The sequence below is a fragment of the Mytilus edulis genome, chromosome 3 (assembly GCF_963676685.1).
Source record: "Mytilus edulis chromosome 3, xbMytEdul2.2, whole genome shotgun sequence".
In the NCBI taxonomy this organism is placed as follows: domain Eukaryota; kingdom Metazoa; phylum Mollusca; class Bivalvia; order Mytilida; family Mytilidae; genus Mytilus; species Mytilus edulis.
Genome location: NC_092346.1, coordinates 50,302,203 through 50,318,460, shown reverse-complemented (window position 1 = coordinate 50,318,460; position 16,258 = coordinate 50,302,203). Strand labels below are relative to the sequence as shown.

Here is a 16,258-nt window from a genome sequence, read left to right as displayed (position 1 = left end):
GTTTTTGATAGAAACTGAGAACAATATCAGATTTTACTTTAACATTCAAATACAAATATTAAAAAAGCCGATTCAGTTCAGTTTAATATAAACTGTCTTTATAACTGAACTTCTAAACCTATGTTTACTAGAACTTGCACACACTGACACTTCTAGTAGTGCTCTTTGATAGGTTTTAAGTCAAGTCTTTTTATAAAGCTAATACTTGTGTCTATTTACAGCACATCAGATAGTTATATATATCTTTTATTCCCCGCCATTTCTCACATTACATAACATACCTGATGTCCCATGACTGAATTTCTCTGTTGGTCGTAACAATGATCAAGAAAGCAATTGCGGCTGTTATTGGGTTACTGATAATTCAGTTTATTGTAAAATTTCTGTAAGATTTTAAATGCGTACAAATCCTGCTTAGGTAATGGTCAGATCTGACCACAATGTTTCTCAGATTGCTTGTATACTTACTGTTTACACTGTGTTTGTTGTCTCCCTTTTCACATAATTTGTACAATGTTTATAATAGGTTTGAACAAATGTTGATTGTGTGTCTATATTACAAGTTAAGACCAAAAGGAGTAGGTTCACTAAGACCCCTTTTTGGCCCCAAAATATAGCAGTTTTACAAAATTGTGAAAATATAATCTTTTAGCAATTTATTTGAAAGTAGAATGCTTCTGCTACATTAATATGGACTGTTTTTGACAATACAATGCACATATATCGGATACTAGCACCATGAAGTCGTGCTAAATTACTGAAATCTTCACAATTTTAGCATTTTAGTTTGATTTTAGACAGTTTCCATCTTAAATGAAAGTGGCCGCATTCGTGTTCATTCATAATATTGAAATGTAAGTTGTATTTGATTATAATACATGCCATATATAAAGGTTGAGGATGAACACGGATGCGGCCACTTTCATTTTTGACAAAAACCATCTGAAAAGTGACGTTTTTTGGCATATTTGATAGATTTTTCATATTTAAGCTAGAATCGGAGCGTTTTAATGCCTAAATCAGTTACAATCTGTCACATAAACTAATTGAATTAATTGAAATAGACTCTTAAGTGTTTAAAAAGTGTCAAAAATCTTTCATTTGATGAACCTGAAATTTGAGGCCAAAATCGACCCTTACCGGACCTACTCCTTTGGTTTCAGTAAATGCAATTTGCACACCAATTAAATCATGAAAAGAAGCATTCAATTATCAAATCAAATCAAATCAAACATTTTATTGTCATATTTTATAACTACAGTTTGTGCCCAACATATTAACCTCAGACATTAACACAATAAGTACTATATATACATACCTATCAAACATACACAATATAAACAGCATCAAAATTTAAGAGTCCCCTGCCCTCAGTTCTAGTGACTTTTTCAAGAAGAATCCTATAATCAATGGTTAGTCAACCTTCTTGTTTATAAAAAAAAAACATGTGCCTTTGTAAAAATAGTATAGTTTAGTCATGTTAGTAGGACAAGGTAAAAAGTAAATTCTCCAGGGATGATCAAAGATGGGGAGGAAGGCTTTTTCAAATGTATTTGACATTTATATCTCCATGAAACAGTATAATCATGATAGCATTTGAGATCAATAGATATTTTTTTTGAAAAACAGATAAGGTACATGAACAGATGCATAATTATAATCAAAATATGTACATAATTATTTTTCAGTGTTAAAACACACAAAAACATTCTCATAAATATATTTGTTTCTTTTGGTTTTTTTCCAGACTTAAACTTGAGCTTTTTAAACATGTGTATAACCATACACCCGGACCCTGCAGAATTGTTCATGGAAAAGGTAATGTTTTTTTCAAATTGATGCACTAAATCATTATTCTATTTTAAAACAAAGTTGCTTCAGCAAAAAGGTAAGACCTACATGCAAGTTCCTGTGTATTTTGGTAAATTGAAACTTCATAGGAATCATAGATTTTGTTTAAAAACTTTGGTGCAACTTCGCATTAGGACATTCATTCATCAAATCTTAATAAACTTCAGACAAAGACATTAATGTGTACTTATTAAGTTTTGATGGTTTTTAGGTAGGTGTGTAAAAATATTACATATATGTACAAACATGTAGTTATTTGACAGTCTGTACCAACTCAAGCATCCTTTAATTTTATCAAAATTGTGTATAACTATTAAGTCAAAACATGTTACACTGCTAATGGGATATATATAAAATTGACAATGGAAATGGGGAATGTGTCAGAGAGACAACAACCCGACCATAGAGCAGACAACAGTAGAAGGTCACCAATAGGTCTTCAATGCAACGAGAAATTCTCGCACCCGGAGGCGTCCTTCAGCTGGCCCCCAAACAAATATATACTGGTTCAGTGATAATGAACACCATACTAAACTCCAAATTGTACACAAGAAACTAAAAGTTAAAATAATACTTGACTAACAAAGGCCAGAGGCTCCTGACTTGGGACAGGCGAAAAAATGCAGCGGGGGTTAAATATGTTTGTAAGATCTCAACCCTCCCCCTATACCTCTAGCCAATGCAGAAAAGTAAACGCATAACAATACGCACATTAAAATTCAGAGAAGTCCGAGTCTGATGTCAGAAGATGTAACAAAAAAAGATATATATACTTTTATGATTGATCTTATTTGGAATTTTGTTCTTTGAGCTAAGAATCAAAACACTTTTAGTTACAAATTAAAGAAACTTGTGTCTGCAAAATTTAATTACAATACAGTTATCATCTAATATATGATCAAAATCATCTTAAACTTCTTTCCTATTACTCTGAAATTGGGTATTTTGCTCCATTAAAAACAGCTTATATATATTTTTACTTATTATTATATTTGATTACAGGAATTGGATATGAAGACATGGAGACATTACCTAATGGTTTAACACTTATAACATCAGTAGGTATAGTATTGCCCTGAGTTATTGCCCTTGGTTTACATCGATTTAAGGAATTGGATATGAGGACATGGAGACATTACCCAATGGTTTAACACTTATTACATCAATAAGTATAGTATTTTCCTGAGTTATTGTCCTTGGTTCACATATATTAGTATTACAGGAATTGGACATGAGGACATGGAGACATTATTTAATGGTTTAACACTTATTATATTAGTAGGTATAATATTACTCTGAGTTATTGCCCTTGGTTCACATAGATTACAGGAATTGGATAAGAGGACATGGGTACATTACCTAATGGTTTAACACTTATAACATCAGTAGGTATAGTATTGCTCTGAGTTACTGCCCTTGGTTCACATATACTGATTACAAGAATTGGATATGAGGACATGGAGAAATTACCTATAATGGTTTAACACTTATTACATCAGAAGGTATAGTATTGATATGAGTTATTGCCCTTGGTTCACATTGATTACAGGAATTGGATATGAGACATGGAGACATTACCTAGTGGTTTAAAAATTATTACATCAGTAAGGATAGTATTGCCCTGAGTTACTGTCCTTGGTTCACAATGATTATAGGAATTGGATATGAGGACATGGAGACATTACCTAACGGTATATGAGTTATTGCCCTTGTTTCACATTGATTGATTACAGGAATTGGATATGAGGACATGGCGACAATACCTAATGGTTTAACACTTATAACATCAGTAGGTATAGTATTGCCCTGAGTTAATGCCCTTGGTTTACATTGATTACAGGAATTGGATATGAGGACATGGAGATATTAACCAATGGTATAACACTTGTTACATCAGTAAGTATAGTATTGCCCTGAGTTATTGCCCTTGGTTCACATTGATTACAGGAATTGAATATGAGACATGGAGAAATTAACTAATTGTTTAACACTTATTACATCAGTAGGTATTGTATTGATCTGAGTTATTGCCCTTGATTCACATTGATTTAAGGAATTGTATATGAGGACATGGAGACACTACCTAATGGTTTAACACTCATTACAACAGGAAGTATAGTATTGTCCTAAGTTATTGTCCTTGGTTCACATAGATTGATACATGAATTGGATATGAGGACAAGGAGACATTACCTAACGGTATATGAGTTATTGCCCTTGTTTCACATTGATTGATTACAGGAATTGGATATGAGGACATGACGACAATACCTAATGGTCTAGCACTTATAACATCAGTAGGTATAGTAATGCCCTGAGTTAATGCCCTTGGTTTACATTGATTACAGGAATTGGATATGAGGACATGGAGATATTAACCAATGGTATAACACTTGTTACATCAGTAAGTATAGTATTGCCCTGAGTTATTGCCCTTAGTTCACATTGATTACAGGAATTGGATATGAGACATGGAGAAATTACCTAATTGTTTAACACTTATTACATCAGTAGGTATTGTATTGATCTGAGTTATTGCCCTTGATTCACATTGCTTTCAGGAATTGTATATGAGGACATGGAGACATTACCTAATGGTTTAACACTCATTACACCAGGAAGTATAGTATTGTCCTAAGTTATTGCCCCTGGTTCACATAGATTGATACATGAATTGGATATGAGGACATGGAGACATTACCTAACGGTATATGAGTTATTGCCCTTGTTTCACATTGATTGATTACAGGAATTGGATATGAGGACATGGCGACAATACCTAATGGTTTAACACTTATAACATCAGTAGGTATAGTATTGCCCTGAGTTAATGCCCTTGGTTTACATTGATTACAGGAATTGGATATGAGGACATGGAGATATTAACCAATGGTATAACACTTGTTACATCAGTAAGTATAGTATTGCCCTGAGTTATTGCCCTTGGTTCACATTGATTACAGGAATTGAATATGAGACATGGAGAAATTAACTAATTGTTTAACACTTATACATCAGTAGGTATTGTATTGATCTGAGTTATTGCCCTTGATTCACATTGATTTAAGGAATTGTATATGAGGACATGGAGACATTACCGAATGGTTTAACACTCATTACAACAGGAAGTATAGTATTGTTCTTAGTTATTGTCCTTGGTTCACATAGATTGATACATGAATTGGATATGAGGACAAGGAGACATTATCAACAGTATATGAGTTATTGCCCTTGTTTCACATTGATTGATTACAGGAATTGGATATGAGGACATGACGACAATACCTAATGGTCTAGCACTTATAACATCAGTAGGTATAGTAATGCCCTGAGTTAATGCCCTTGGTTTACATTGATTACAGGAATTGGATATGAGGACATGGAGATATTAACCAATGGTATAACACTTGTTACATCAGTAAGTATAGTATTGCCCTGAGTTATTGCCCTTAGTTCACATTGATTACAGGAATTGGATATGAGACATGGAGAAATTACCTAATTGTTTAACACTTATTACATCAGTAGGTATTGTATTGATCTGAGTTATTGCCCTTGATTCACATTGCTTTCAGGAATTGTATATGAGGACATGGAGACATTACCTAATGGTTTAACACTCATTACACCAGGAAGTATAGTATTGTCCTAAGTTATTGTCCTTGGTTCACATAGATTGATACAGGAATTGGATATGAGGACATGGAGACATTACTTTACGGTATATGAGTTATTGCCCTTGTTTCACATTGATTGATTACAGGAATTGGATATGAGGACATGACGACAATACCTAATGGTTTAACACTTATAACATCAGTAGGTATAGTATTGCCCTGAGTTATTGCCCTTGATTCACATTGATTTAAGGAATTGTATATGAGGACATGGAGACATTACCTAATGGTTTAACACTTGTTACATCAGTAAGTATAGTATTGCCCTGAGTTATTGCCCTTGGTAAACATTGATTACAGGAATTGGATATGAGACATGGAGAAATTACCTAAATGTTTAACACTTATAACATCAGTAGGTATAGTATTGCCCTGAGTTAATGTCCTTGGTTTACATTGATTACAGGAATTGGATATGAGGACATGGAGATATTAACCAATGGTATAATACTTGTTACATCAGTAAGTATAGTTTTGCCCTGAGTTATTGCCCTTAGTTCACATTGATTACAGGAATTGGATATGAGACATGGAGAAATTACCTAATTGTTTAACACTTATTACATCAGTAGGTATTGTATTGATCTGAGTTATTGCCCTTGGTTCACATTGATTTAAGGAATTGTATATGAGGACATGGAGACATTACCTAATGGTTTAACACTCATTACACCAGGAAGTATAATATTGTCCTAAGTTATTGCCCTTGGTTCACATAGATTGATACAGGAATTGGATATGAGGACATGGAGACATTACCTAAAGGTATATGAGTTATTGCCCTTGTTTCACATTGATTGATTACAGGAATTGGATATGAGGACATGGCGACAATACCTAATGGTTTAACACTTATAACATCAGTATGTATAGTATTGCCCTGAGTTAATGCCCTTGGTTTACATTAATTACAGGAATTGGATATGAGGACCTGGAGATATTAACCAATGGTATAACACTTCTTACATCAGTAAGTATAGTATTGCCCTGAGTTATTGCCCTTAGTTCACATTGATTACAGGAATTGGATATGAGACATGGAGAAATTACCTAATTGTTTAACACTTATAACATCAGTAGGTATAGTATTGCCCTGAGTTAATGCCCTTGGTTTACATTGATTACAGGAATTGGATATGAGGACATGGAGATATTAACCAATGGTATAACACTTGTTACATCAGTAAGTATAGTATTGCCCTGAGTTATTGCCCTTGGTTCACATTGATTACAGGAATTGGATATGAGACATGGAAAAATTACCTAATTGTTTAACACTTATTACATCAGTAGGTATTGTATTGATCTGAGTTATTGCCCTTGGTTCACATTGATTTCAGGAATTGTATATGAGGACATGGAGACATTACCTAATGGTTTAACAATTATTACATCAGTAAGGATAGTATTGCCCTGAGTTACTGTCCTTGGTTCACAATGATTATAGGAATTGGATATGAGGACATGGAGACATTACCTAACGGTATATGAGTTATTGTCCTTGTTTCACATTGATTGATTACAGGAATTGGATATGAGGACATGGCGACATTACCTAATGGTTTAACACTTATAACATCAGTAGGTATAGTATTGCCCTGAGTTAATGCCCTTGGTTTACATTGATTACAGGAATTGGATATGAGGACATGGAGATATTAACCAATGGTATAACACTTGTTACATCAGTAAGTATAGTATTGCCCTGAGTTATTGCCCTTGGTTCACATTGATTACAGGAATTGGATATGAGACATGGAGAAATTACCTAATTGTTTAACACTTATTACATCAGTAGGTATTGTATTGATCTGAGTTATTGCCCTTGGTTCACATTGATTTCAGGAATTGTATATGAGGACATGGAGACATTACCTAATGGTTTAACACTCATTACACCAGGAAGTATAGTATTGTCCTAAGTATTGCCCTTGGTTCACATAGATTGATACAGGAATTGGATATGAGGACATGGAGACATTACCTAATTGTTTAACACTTATTACATCAGTAGGTATTGTATTGATCTGAGTTATTGCCCTTGGTTCACATTGATTTCAGGAATTGTATATGAGGACATGGAGACATTACCTAATGGTTTAACAATTATTACATCAGTAAGGATAGTATTGCCCTGAGTTACTGTCCTTGGTTCACAATGATTATAGGAATTGGATATGAGGACATGGAGACATTACCTAACGGTATATGAGTTATTGTCCTTGTTTCACATTGATTGATTACAGGAATTGGATATGAGGACATGGCGACATTACCTAATGGTTTAACACTTATAACATCAGTAGGTATAGTATTGCCCTGAGTTAATGCCCTTGGTTTACATTGATTACAGGAATTGGATATGAGGACATGGAGATATTAACCAATGGTATAACACTTGTTACATCAGTAAGTATAGTATTGCCCTGAGTTATTGCCCTTGGTTCACATTGATTACAGGAATTGGATATGAGACATGGAGAAATTACCTAATTGTTTAACACTTATTACATCAGTAGGTATTGTATTGATCTGAGTTATTGCCCTTGGTTCACATTGATTTCAGGAATTGTATATGAGGACATGGAGACATTACCTAATGGTTTAACACTCATTACACCAGGAAGTATAGTATTGTCCTAAGTATTGCCCTTGGTTCACATAGATTGATACAGGAATTGGATATGAGGACATGGAGACATTACCTAACGGTATATGAGTTATTGCCCTTGTTTAAACATTGATTGATTACAGGAATTGGATATGAGGACATGACAACAATACCTTATGGTTTAACACTTATAACATCAGTAGGTATAGTATTGCCCTGAGTTAATGCCCTTGGTTTACATTGATTACAGGAATTGGATATGAGGACATGGAGACATTACCTAATGGTTTAACAATTATTACATCAGTAAGGATAGTATTGCCCTGAGTTACTGTCCTTGGTTCACAATGATTATAGGAATTGGATATGAGGACATGGAGACATTACCTAACGGTATATGAGTTATTGTCCTTGTTTCACATTGATTGATTACAGGAATTGGATATGAGGACATGGCGACATTACCTAATGGTTTAACACTTATAACATCAGTAGGTATAGTATTGCCCTGAGTTAATGCCCTTGGTTTACATTGATTACAGGAATTGGATATGAGGACATGGAGATATTAACCAATGGTATAACACTTGTTACATCAGTAAGTATAGTATTGCCCTGAGTTATTGCCCTTGGTTCACATTGATTACAGGAATTGGATATGAGACATGGAGAAATTACCTAATTGTTTAACACTTATTACATCAGTAGGTATTGTATTGATCTGAGTTATTGCCCTTGGTTCACATTGATTTCAGGAATTGTATATGAGGACATGGAGACATTACCTAATGGTTTAACACTCATTACACCAGGAAGTATAGTATTGTCCTAAGTATTGCCCTTGGTTCACATAGATTGATACAGGAATTGGATATGAGGACATGGAGACATTACCTAACGGTATATGAGTTATTGCCCTTGTTTAAACATTGATTGATTACAGGAATTGGATATGAGGACATGACAACAATACCTTATGGTTTAACACTTATAACATCAGTAGGTATAGTATTGCCCTGAGTTAATGCCCTTGGTTTACATTGATTACAGGAATTGGATATGAGGACATGGAGATATTAACCAATGGTATAACACTTGTTACATCAGTAAGTATAGTATTGCCCTGAGTTATTGCCCTTGGTTCACATTGATTACAGGAATTGAATATGAGACATGGAGAAATTAACTAATTGTTTAACACTTATTACATCAGTAGGTATTGTATTGATCTAAGTTATTGCCCTTGATTCACATTGATTTAAGGAATTGTATATGAAGACATGGAGACATTACCTAATGGTTTAACACTCATTACACCAGGAAGTATAGTATTGTCCTAAGTTATTGCCCCTGGTTCACATAGATTGATACAGGAATTGGATATGAGGACATGGAAACATTACCTAACAGTATATGAGTTATTGTCCTTGTTTCACATTGATTGATTACAGGAATTGCATATGAGGACATGGCGACAATACCTAATGGTCTAACACTTATAACATCAGTAGGTATAGTATTGCCCTGAGTTAATGTCCTTGGTTTACATTGATTACAGGAATTGGATATGAGGACATGGAGATATTAACCAATGGTATAACACTTGTTACATCAGTAAGTATAGTATTGCCCTGAGTAATTGCCCTTGGTTCACATTGATTACAGGAATTGGATATGAGACATGGTGAAATTACCTAATTGTTTAACACTTATTACATCAGTAGGTATTGTATTGATCTGAGTTATTGCCCTTGATTCACATTGATTTCAGGAATTGTATATGAGGACATGGAGACATTACCTAGTGGTTTAACACTTATTACATCAGGAAGTATAGTATTGTCCTAAGTTATTGCCCTTGGTTCACATAGATTGATACAAGAATTGGATACGAGGACATGAAGACATTACCTAGCGGTATATGAGTTATTGCCCTTGTTTCACATTGATTGATTACAGGAATTGAATATGAGGACATGGCGACAATACCTAATGGTTTAACACTGATAACATTAGTAGGTATTGTATTACCCTGAGTTAATGCCCTTGGTTCACATTGATTACAGGAATTGGATATGAGGACATGGAGATATTAACCAATGGTATAACACTTATTACATCAGTAAGTATAGTATTGCCCCGAGTTATTGCCCTTGGTTCACTAATATTGATTACAGGAATTGGTGATGAGACATGGAGACAACACTTGGTGCTGATAGCCTAACTTGGTACAGGAACAAAATGTAGTGGACTCATTCCAAATTAACATAAGTAAAACTCACTGCTTTTGCATATTTAGGCATTATATTGTAAAAGAAAAACACTTGATAAAAAAGCTGATATAAGCTCAAACAGGGAAACAATACAGCAGATAAATCAGAAAGAAGGAATGAAATATTCTCACAAAACAGGTTTTGAAAATGGAAAAATATCAGGTATATGTTTGACATGGTTTTAAATTGGACTCAAATGTGAAAATGCATATAATCAAATTGATTGAAGTTTGAAATTTTGAGAAAATTAAACGAGAAGGTACAAGTTGGTGCCATTTTATAGTTGGAATGAATTAATTTCAATAAGTATGAAATACTCGCTCTTCATTAATAATACCGCTGTTTTTTAGGGCCTTGTTATGCCAATAGCTTCTTCTACAGTTTCTGAACACCGTAAGAAGCACAATGGAAAAGGAAGAATATATTTGTTTGATTTTAATCAACCAGATAAAGGCATAGAAGAACTGACAATTGTAGGAGACCAGTTTAATCATTCTGATTTTGGTCCTGGTGGCATTAGTTTGTGGAAAGACAAAGGTAAACTTTGTAAAGATCTAAATCGTAGATTTGCTGTTCAATTTAGTGGTAGAGTCTGATTTAACTGCTATAATATTCAATGAATTACTTCTGGCACTGCACTTTATTTAAGTAACATGTCAGAAGAAAACTTACAAATGTGCATTATAAAATCATAAAAGTCTGACATTTTACCAAATTGAAAATGGCTTAAGAATTGTCACAGAAACTAACAGTGTTTACATTAAGGACTGAAAAATTGTTTTTGCTAAGGAATAGGGCTTTCATTGTCATTCAAATGATTCCATGTTCTTCGATTCAAAAATAAGTTGTTTCTGGTATTAATAGTAATAGATGTGCTTTATTATGTGGTATAAATGCATATAATGTGATACTAATTTGGGCAGTTAAAAAAATTGATATTAGCAAAATTTCTCTATGCCATAATTAAGGATTTACATTTGATAAAGATTTAATATATTGCTGCAACTGAACACAAAAAAGGAAAATGGTAGATCTTGCACGTCACTTATAAAAAAGTGTTTTGTAAACAGGAACCACATACTGTTTCTTTACTTTGAGTTGTACAGTTCCATCATTTAAATGTATTTCATTGTATGGACAAACGATGGAGCTGTATTAGCAGCAATGAAACACCAACTTACCAACACAATATAACATGGACTGCAAAATGACAACAGATAAACTTCGGTGATTAACTAGACTAGAGTACATACAATATGTCAAGATCAACCGGAAAATATTTATATTGTTAATCTTTATGTGTTTAAAGATAAAGTGGCAGTTATGGTGGTAAATCATGGATCAGCAGGAGATACTATAGAAAAGTTCCTGTTTATAGCTAAAGATAAACAGCTGAAGCATGTACACACTTACAGAGACCCAACTATACATATGTAAGTATTTTTAATCACTTGAAAGATAAAACAGTTCCATTATTAAATTCAGTTATAATTATTATTGTTGGGAAATAAGGGCATTATTTACAGAGACATGTTTCCGATGGGTTAAAAAATCCACAAGCCCTTCGTTTGGGACTAAAACATTTATGCCTTGGGCATTCAAGAATTTATCATCTATATGCTTGATGGACTATCTGCGTCATGTTGGTTTCTTGTGGACAGTTGTCTCATTGGCAATAATACCCAATCTTCTTGTTTATAGTAAAAAAAAAATGTAGGCGTTATCAAATAGAAAATCCTTCCTGACATCCCTTCATCTATTGCATGAGAAATAAACGGGATTCATTTTCCTTTTATTTACCACAATAAAAAGAAAACAAAGTTGTATTGATGCTGGAAATCCAATTTTCCTGTAAGCGCTGAATAAATGAACAGTGTATTTTAAATGCAACTGTTCATGCAAATATACCCATTTACTTTAGAAATTAATGTCATGATTTGGAATTAATTGGTGATGCCCTTATTGTACATTAAAAGATCCAAACTTCAAACTGCTATGAATTATATTTCAATTTAAATAAATATAGGAAGATGTGGTATGAGTGCCAATGAGACAACTCTCCATCCAAACCATTATAGGTCAATGTTAACATTAGATTATGGTATATATCCTTTCACTGAACTAGCATACATTTTGGCTAGTGGCAAAGTGAAGCACGCCTCCGGGTGCGGGATTTCCTTGCTGCATTGAAGACCCATTGGTAGCCTTCAGCTGTTATTTGCTCTTTGGTCGGACTGATGTATCTTTTACACATTCCCGCATTTCCATTCTCAATTTTATTTAAATTTTATTACAGGGTAAATGATGTAGCAATGGACAGTGAATATAGTTTTTACTTCACAAATTTTGCCTACTATAAGAGTGGACTTTTTCACGTATTAGAGGCGGTCCTACCATAAGCCTATGGAAATCTGATGTATTATGACGGGAAAGCATACCACAAACAAGATGAAGGATTTTTTACTTTAAATGGTCTGATTTTATCACATGATCAACAGTAAGAAATACATGTTTTTTTAATTTTGATGATAATACATGTATATTCAGTTAAATCTGTTTGAAGAAACCACTAAAGGTGGGACATACCACTACAGGGAGATAATTCTGTAAAAATTAGCTGAATGTATTAATAACAATCTATTGTTGAGGAAGTATTAAGCTACTGATTGATCAAAACTAGTCTTTGTCAAACTGCTATGTATCCAGGAAACATTTCTTAATAAAGTGTGTGGTTCAAGTTTTTAATTTTTTGTTATATTTTAAATTAAAGGATCAAGTTAATATTTTGTCAAAACTTTGTCAAGACTCAACAAGCCAAATTAGTATTAGTCAAGGTATTTGGTACCTGTGACCTTAAGGGAGAACAAAAAAATGGTTTCATAAGACAAGTGGTCTTTTAATACTGTGAGTGAGCTTAGATTTATATTTAAGGCACTGCAGAGGGACCTAAAGTTAATGGTATTATAATAACACATGTTTTTGCTTAATACAGGTGGTCTCTTAAGCCGGTTTGACTATAATTTTACTGGATAATAGATTAGAATTATCAAGTGATGTAACTGTATCAATAAAGAGTATAAGAAACAGTTACAGGGGAGTTTATGACGTTGCTAACATAAAATAATATTTTTGCAACGTCAAACAGATATATCCGGAAAAGATGCATTTTCAACTGTTTTTTTTTATGATTCAAAATGATTATTTTCCAAATTTGTTTTTCTTTTAGGTATTTGTACACAGGAGAAACAATCCCTCAGAAATTTCATACTTTTACAAGACAGAAGAATGGAACACTTAGTAGATACCAGGTACTAGATTCTTTCAGATTGGTCACATGATCAATGACTTTCAGATTGGTCAAATGATCAATGACTTATCTGAATATACTGATATTATTGACTGTTTGTCACCTGATCAATGACTTATCTGTTAGCTATTATTTGTGTGTTTCTCTGTACTATATGTTCTCCTATTTATTTGTATTGAAGTCCTAACATGTAATGTTGTCATTTTAATGTTATATTTAACATTGCCATAAAAGCGGGAGGTTTAGCATGCCACAAAACCAGGTTCAACCCACCATTTTTTTTTTATTAAAATGTCCAGTACCATGTCAGGAAAATGGCCATTGTCATTTTATAGTTCGTTTCTGTGTGTGTTACATTTTAATGTTGTTTTTCTGTCAATTATATTTGATGTGTTTCCCTCAGCGTTAGTTTGTAACCCGGATTTGTTCTTTTCTCAATCAATTTATGAATTTCGAACAGCAGTATACTACTGTTGCCTTTATTTATCTGAATATAATGATATTGTACACTGTTTGTCACCTTGAGTTGTACAACATTTTAAATATGAATGATTTTTTACATGGTTTGAAAAAAAACACATTTTCTATGATTTTATTCATATTTGGCATTTGACACAAGAAGTCATATTTCTGTAGGAATAGATATCCATAAAAATGTAAGTAAAATAAATAGATGAAGAAAATTGGTTTCAATTGCCCTCAAGAAATTGTTCTTGTCAACTTCAGTTTAATGTATATAGTGTTCACAGGGTATTTTAACTTTTAAAACAACACGGTTAGGTTGATGGGGACAGACCAAATGAAAGTTTTAAAATTCCAAACACCTGTCTGTGGATCCCTCTATTCCTACAATATCATGTTCAAGTTTTGGTTTAAGTTAAATTGTTACAGTCACACCAGTTTAAACTATGAGTGGGGCATGGTGTTCCCTTGGATATTTATTCTTGTTTAAAAATACATAAAAAATAATGAATGTGAATAAATTAATGTGTCTGCATATGCATTATTTCTTGAATATATTATAAATGTTTTGTTTTCAGGAATTTAACGTTAAAACAGCAATTGACAACCCAACTTTAGATAAAGATGGCAATGTTCTATTTGGTACTCATCCAATAATATGGCAAGCTATGGGACATATGGATAACCCAGAAACACCAGCTCCTTCACAGGTAGTATTAAGTGTGTTGAAAGTCACTGAAATACTTTCAATACCTGGAAATCACTTGCGCAAAACAACATGAAAAATCAGAACACATCTGAATAGCATATAATGTTCAGGAAATACAGTGATATGAAATAAAGAGGAAGTAACTTAAATATCAATCAGATATTTTAACCAAAGAACACACAATACTTAAATACAACATGCAGTCTAAAATAAGTCAAGTGTCTTTACAAAACCAGCTCTTTTCATTGCCATGAGATTAGATAAGTAAGACCAATATTACAAAAACCAAACTAATTATTTTACAAATGAAAATCACAGACCATTAATCTTGGGGATAATCAATATATTTCAATCATTTGAAAAATTCTATGAATTCACTGTTTAATCACTTTCTTAATGCCTTATATACACAATACATTTGTACTGAATAATCCAAGTAATGATTAATTTATTCAGGTAATTAAACTTCACATGAAAGATGGTGCTGTGACGAAGATGACAGAAGTTTTTGCTGATGATGGTCATACATTGTATGGATCATCAGTGGCCTCCTTGTATAATGACGCCATGTTAGTAGGAACAGTGCTCCACAAGTTAATGTATTGTGAAGTACGTTGGATTGATTGAGTGTGATGTTTTATTTATACATGCAACTCATGAATAAAAAGTAGGTCTAGTGTGACAAGATTATCTAAAAAGTAATTCCGTTTTCTAACTGAAATGTTCAGTATTTGCAAAAGCATTAGTAGAATAAAGTATAGGACATGATTTGCAAAAGCTTAGAACGTCTTTATTAAACAATATACTTTGATATATCCCATTTTTATTATACCCCACGCAACGAAGTTGCGGAGGGTATAATGTTTTTGACCCGTCCGTCCGTCCGTCCGTCAGTCCTGTTTCTTGTCATCGCAACTCCTCTCAAACCACACAACAGAATTTCACGAAACCTTTTCAGATAATAAGGACATACTATGTAGTTGTGCATATCGACGGGAAATTGCGATTCAATTTTTTTTCTAGGAGTTACGCCCCTTTGAACTTATTTACTTTAATGTACTACTACAACAGTTTGTCATCGCAACTCCTCTCAAACCACACAACAGAATTTCAAGAAACCTTTTCAGATAATAAGGACATACTATGTAGTTGTGCATATCGACGGGAAATTGCGATTCAATTTTTTTTTAGGAGTTACGCCCCTTTGAACTTATTTACTTTAATGTACTACTGCAACAGTTTGTCATCGCAACTCCTCTCAAACCACACAACAGAATTTCACGAAACCTTTTCAGATAATAAGGACATACTATGTAGTTGTGCATATCGACGGGAAATTGCGATTCAATTTTTTTTCTAGGAGTTACG

The 16,258-nt window shown here is 33.3% G+C and overlaps 2 protein-coding genes across 3 annotated transcripts; both read left to right on the top strand.

The window, feature by feature from the left end:
• The first annotated feature begins 261 nt into the window (after positions 1 to 261).
• On the top strand, positions 262 to 13,720 carry LOC139516736 (serum paraoxonase/arylesterase 1-like). 2 transcript variants are annotated; one of them, XM_071307018.1, is made up of 7 exons: positions 262 to 385; positions 1,748 to 1,818; positions 7,775 to 7,830; positions 10,763 to 10,949; positions 11,722 to 11,845; positions 12,709 to 12,909; positions 13,639 to 13,720. In XM_071307018.1, the coding sequence occupies exons 1-6, from the start codon at positions 321 to 323 to the stop codon at positions 12,809 to 12,811; spliced, it is 606 nt and encodes a 201-aa protein (XP_071163119.1). In that variant the 5' UTR covers positions 262 to 320; the 3' UTR covers positions 12,812 to 12,909; positions 13,639 to 13,720. The 2 variants fall into 2 exon arrangements, with proteins under 2 accessions (XP_071163119.1, XP_071163118.1); XM_071307017.1 differs by lacking the exon at positions 7,775 to 7,830 and adding an exon at positions 2,854 to 2,909.
• Positions 12,827 to 15,517, top strand: LOC139515304 (serum paraoxonase/lactonase 3-like). Its single transcript, XM_071304872.1, has 4 exons — positions 12,827 to 12,909; positions 13,639 to 13,720; positions 14,760 to 14,891; positions 15,347 to 15,517. The coding sequence occupies exons 1-4, from the start codon at positions 12,827 to 12,829 to the stop codon at positions 15,515 to 15,517; spliced, it is 468 nt and encodes a 155-aa protein (XP_071160973.1).
• The last annotated feature ends 741 nt before the right edge of the window (positions 15,518 to 16,258 follow it).

Excerpts from the sequence above, each read along its gene's own strand:
- LOC139515304 (XM_071304872.1), top strand. The coding sequence starts at position 12,827 with ATGTATTATGACGGGAAAGCATACCACAAACAAGATGAAGGATTTTTT. Across the intron at positions 13,721-14,759 it reads GAACACTTAGTAGATACCAG|GAATTTAACGTTAAAACAGC; the intron begins GTACTAGATTCT and ends TTTTGTTTTCAG. Across the intron at positions 14,892-15,346 it reads AAACACCAGCTCCTTCACAG|GTAATTAAACTTCACATGAA; the intron begins GTAGTATTAAGT and ends TAATTTATTCAG.
- LOC139516736 (XM_071307018.1), top strand. The coding sequence starts at position 321 with ATGATCAAGAAAGCAATTGCGGCTGTTATTGGGTTACTGATAATTCAG. Across the intron at positions 1,819-7,774 it reads CAGAATTGTTCATGGAAAAG|GAATTGGATATGAGGACATG; the intron begins GTAATGTTTTTT and ends GATTGATTACAG. Across the intron at positions 7,831-10,762 it reads GTTTAACACTTATAACATCA|GGCCTTGTTATGCCAATAGC; the intron begins GTAGGTATAGTA and ends GCTGTTTTTTAG.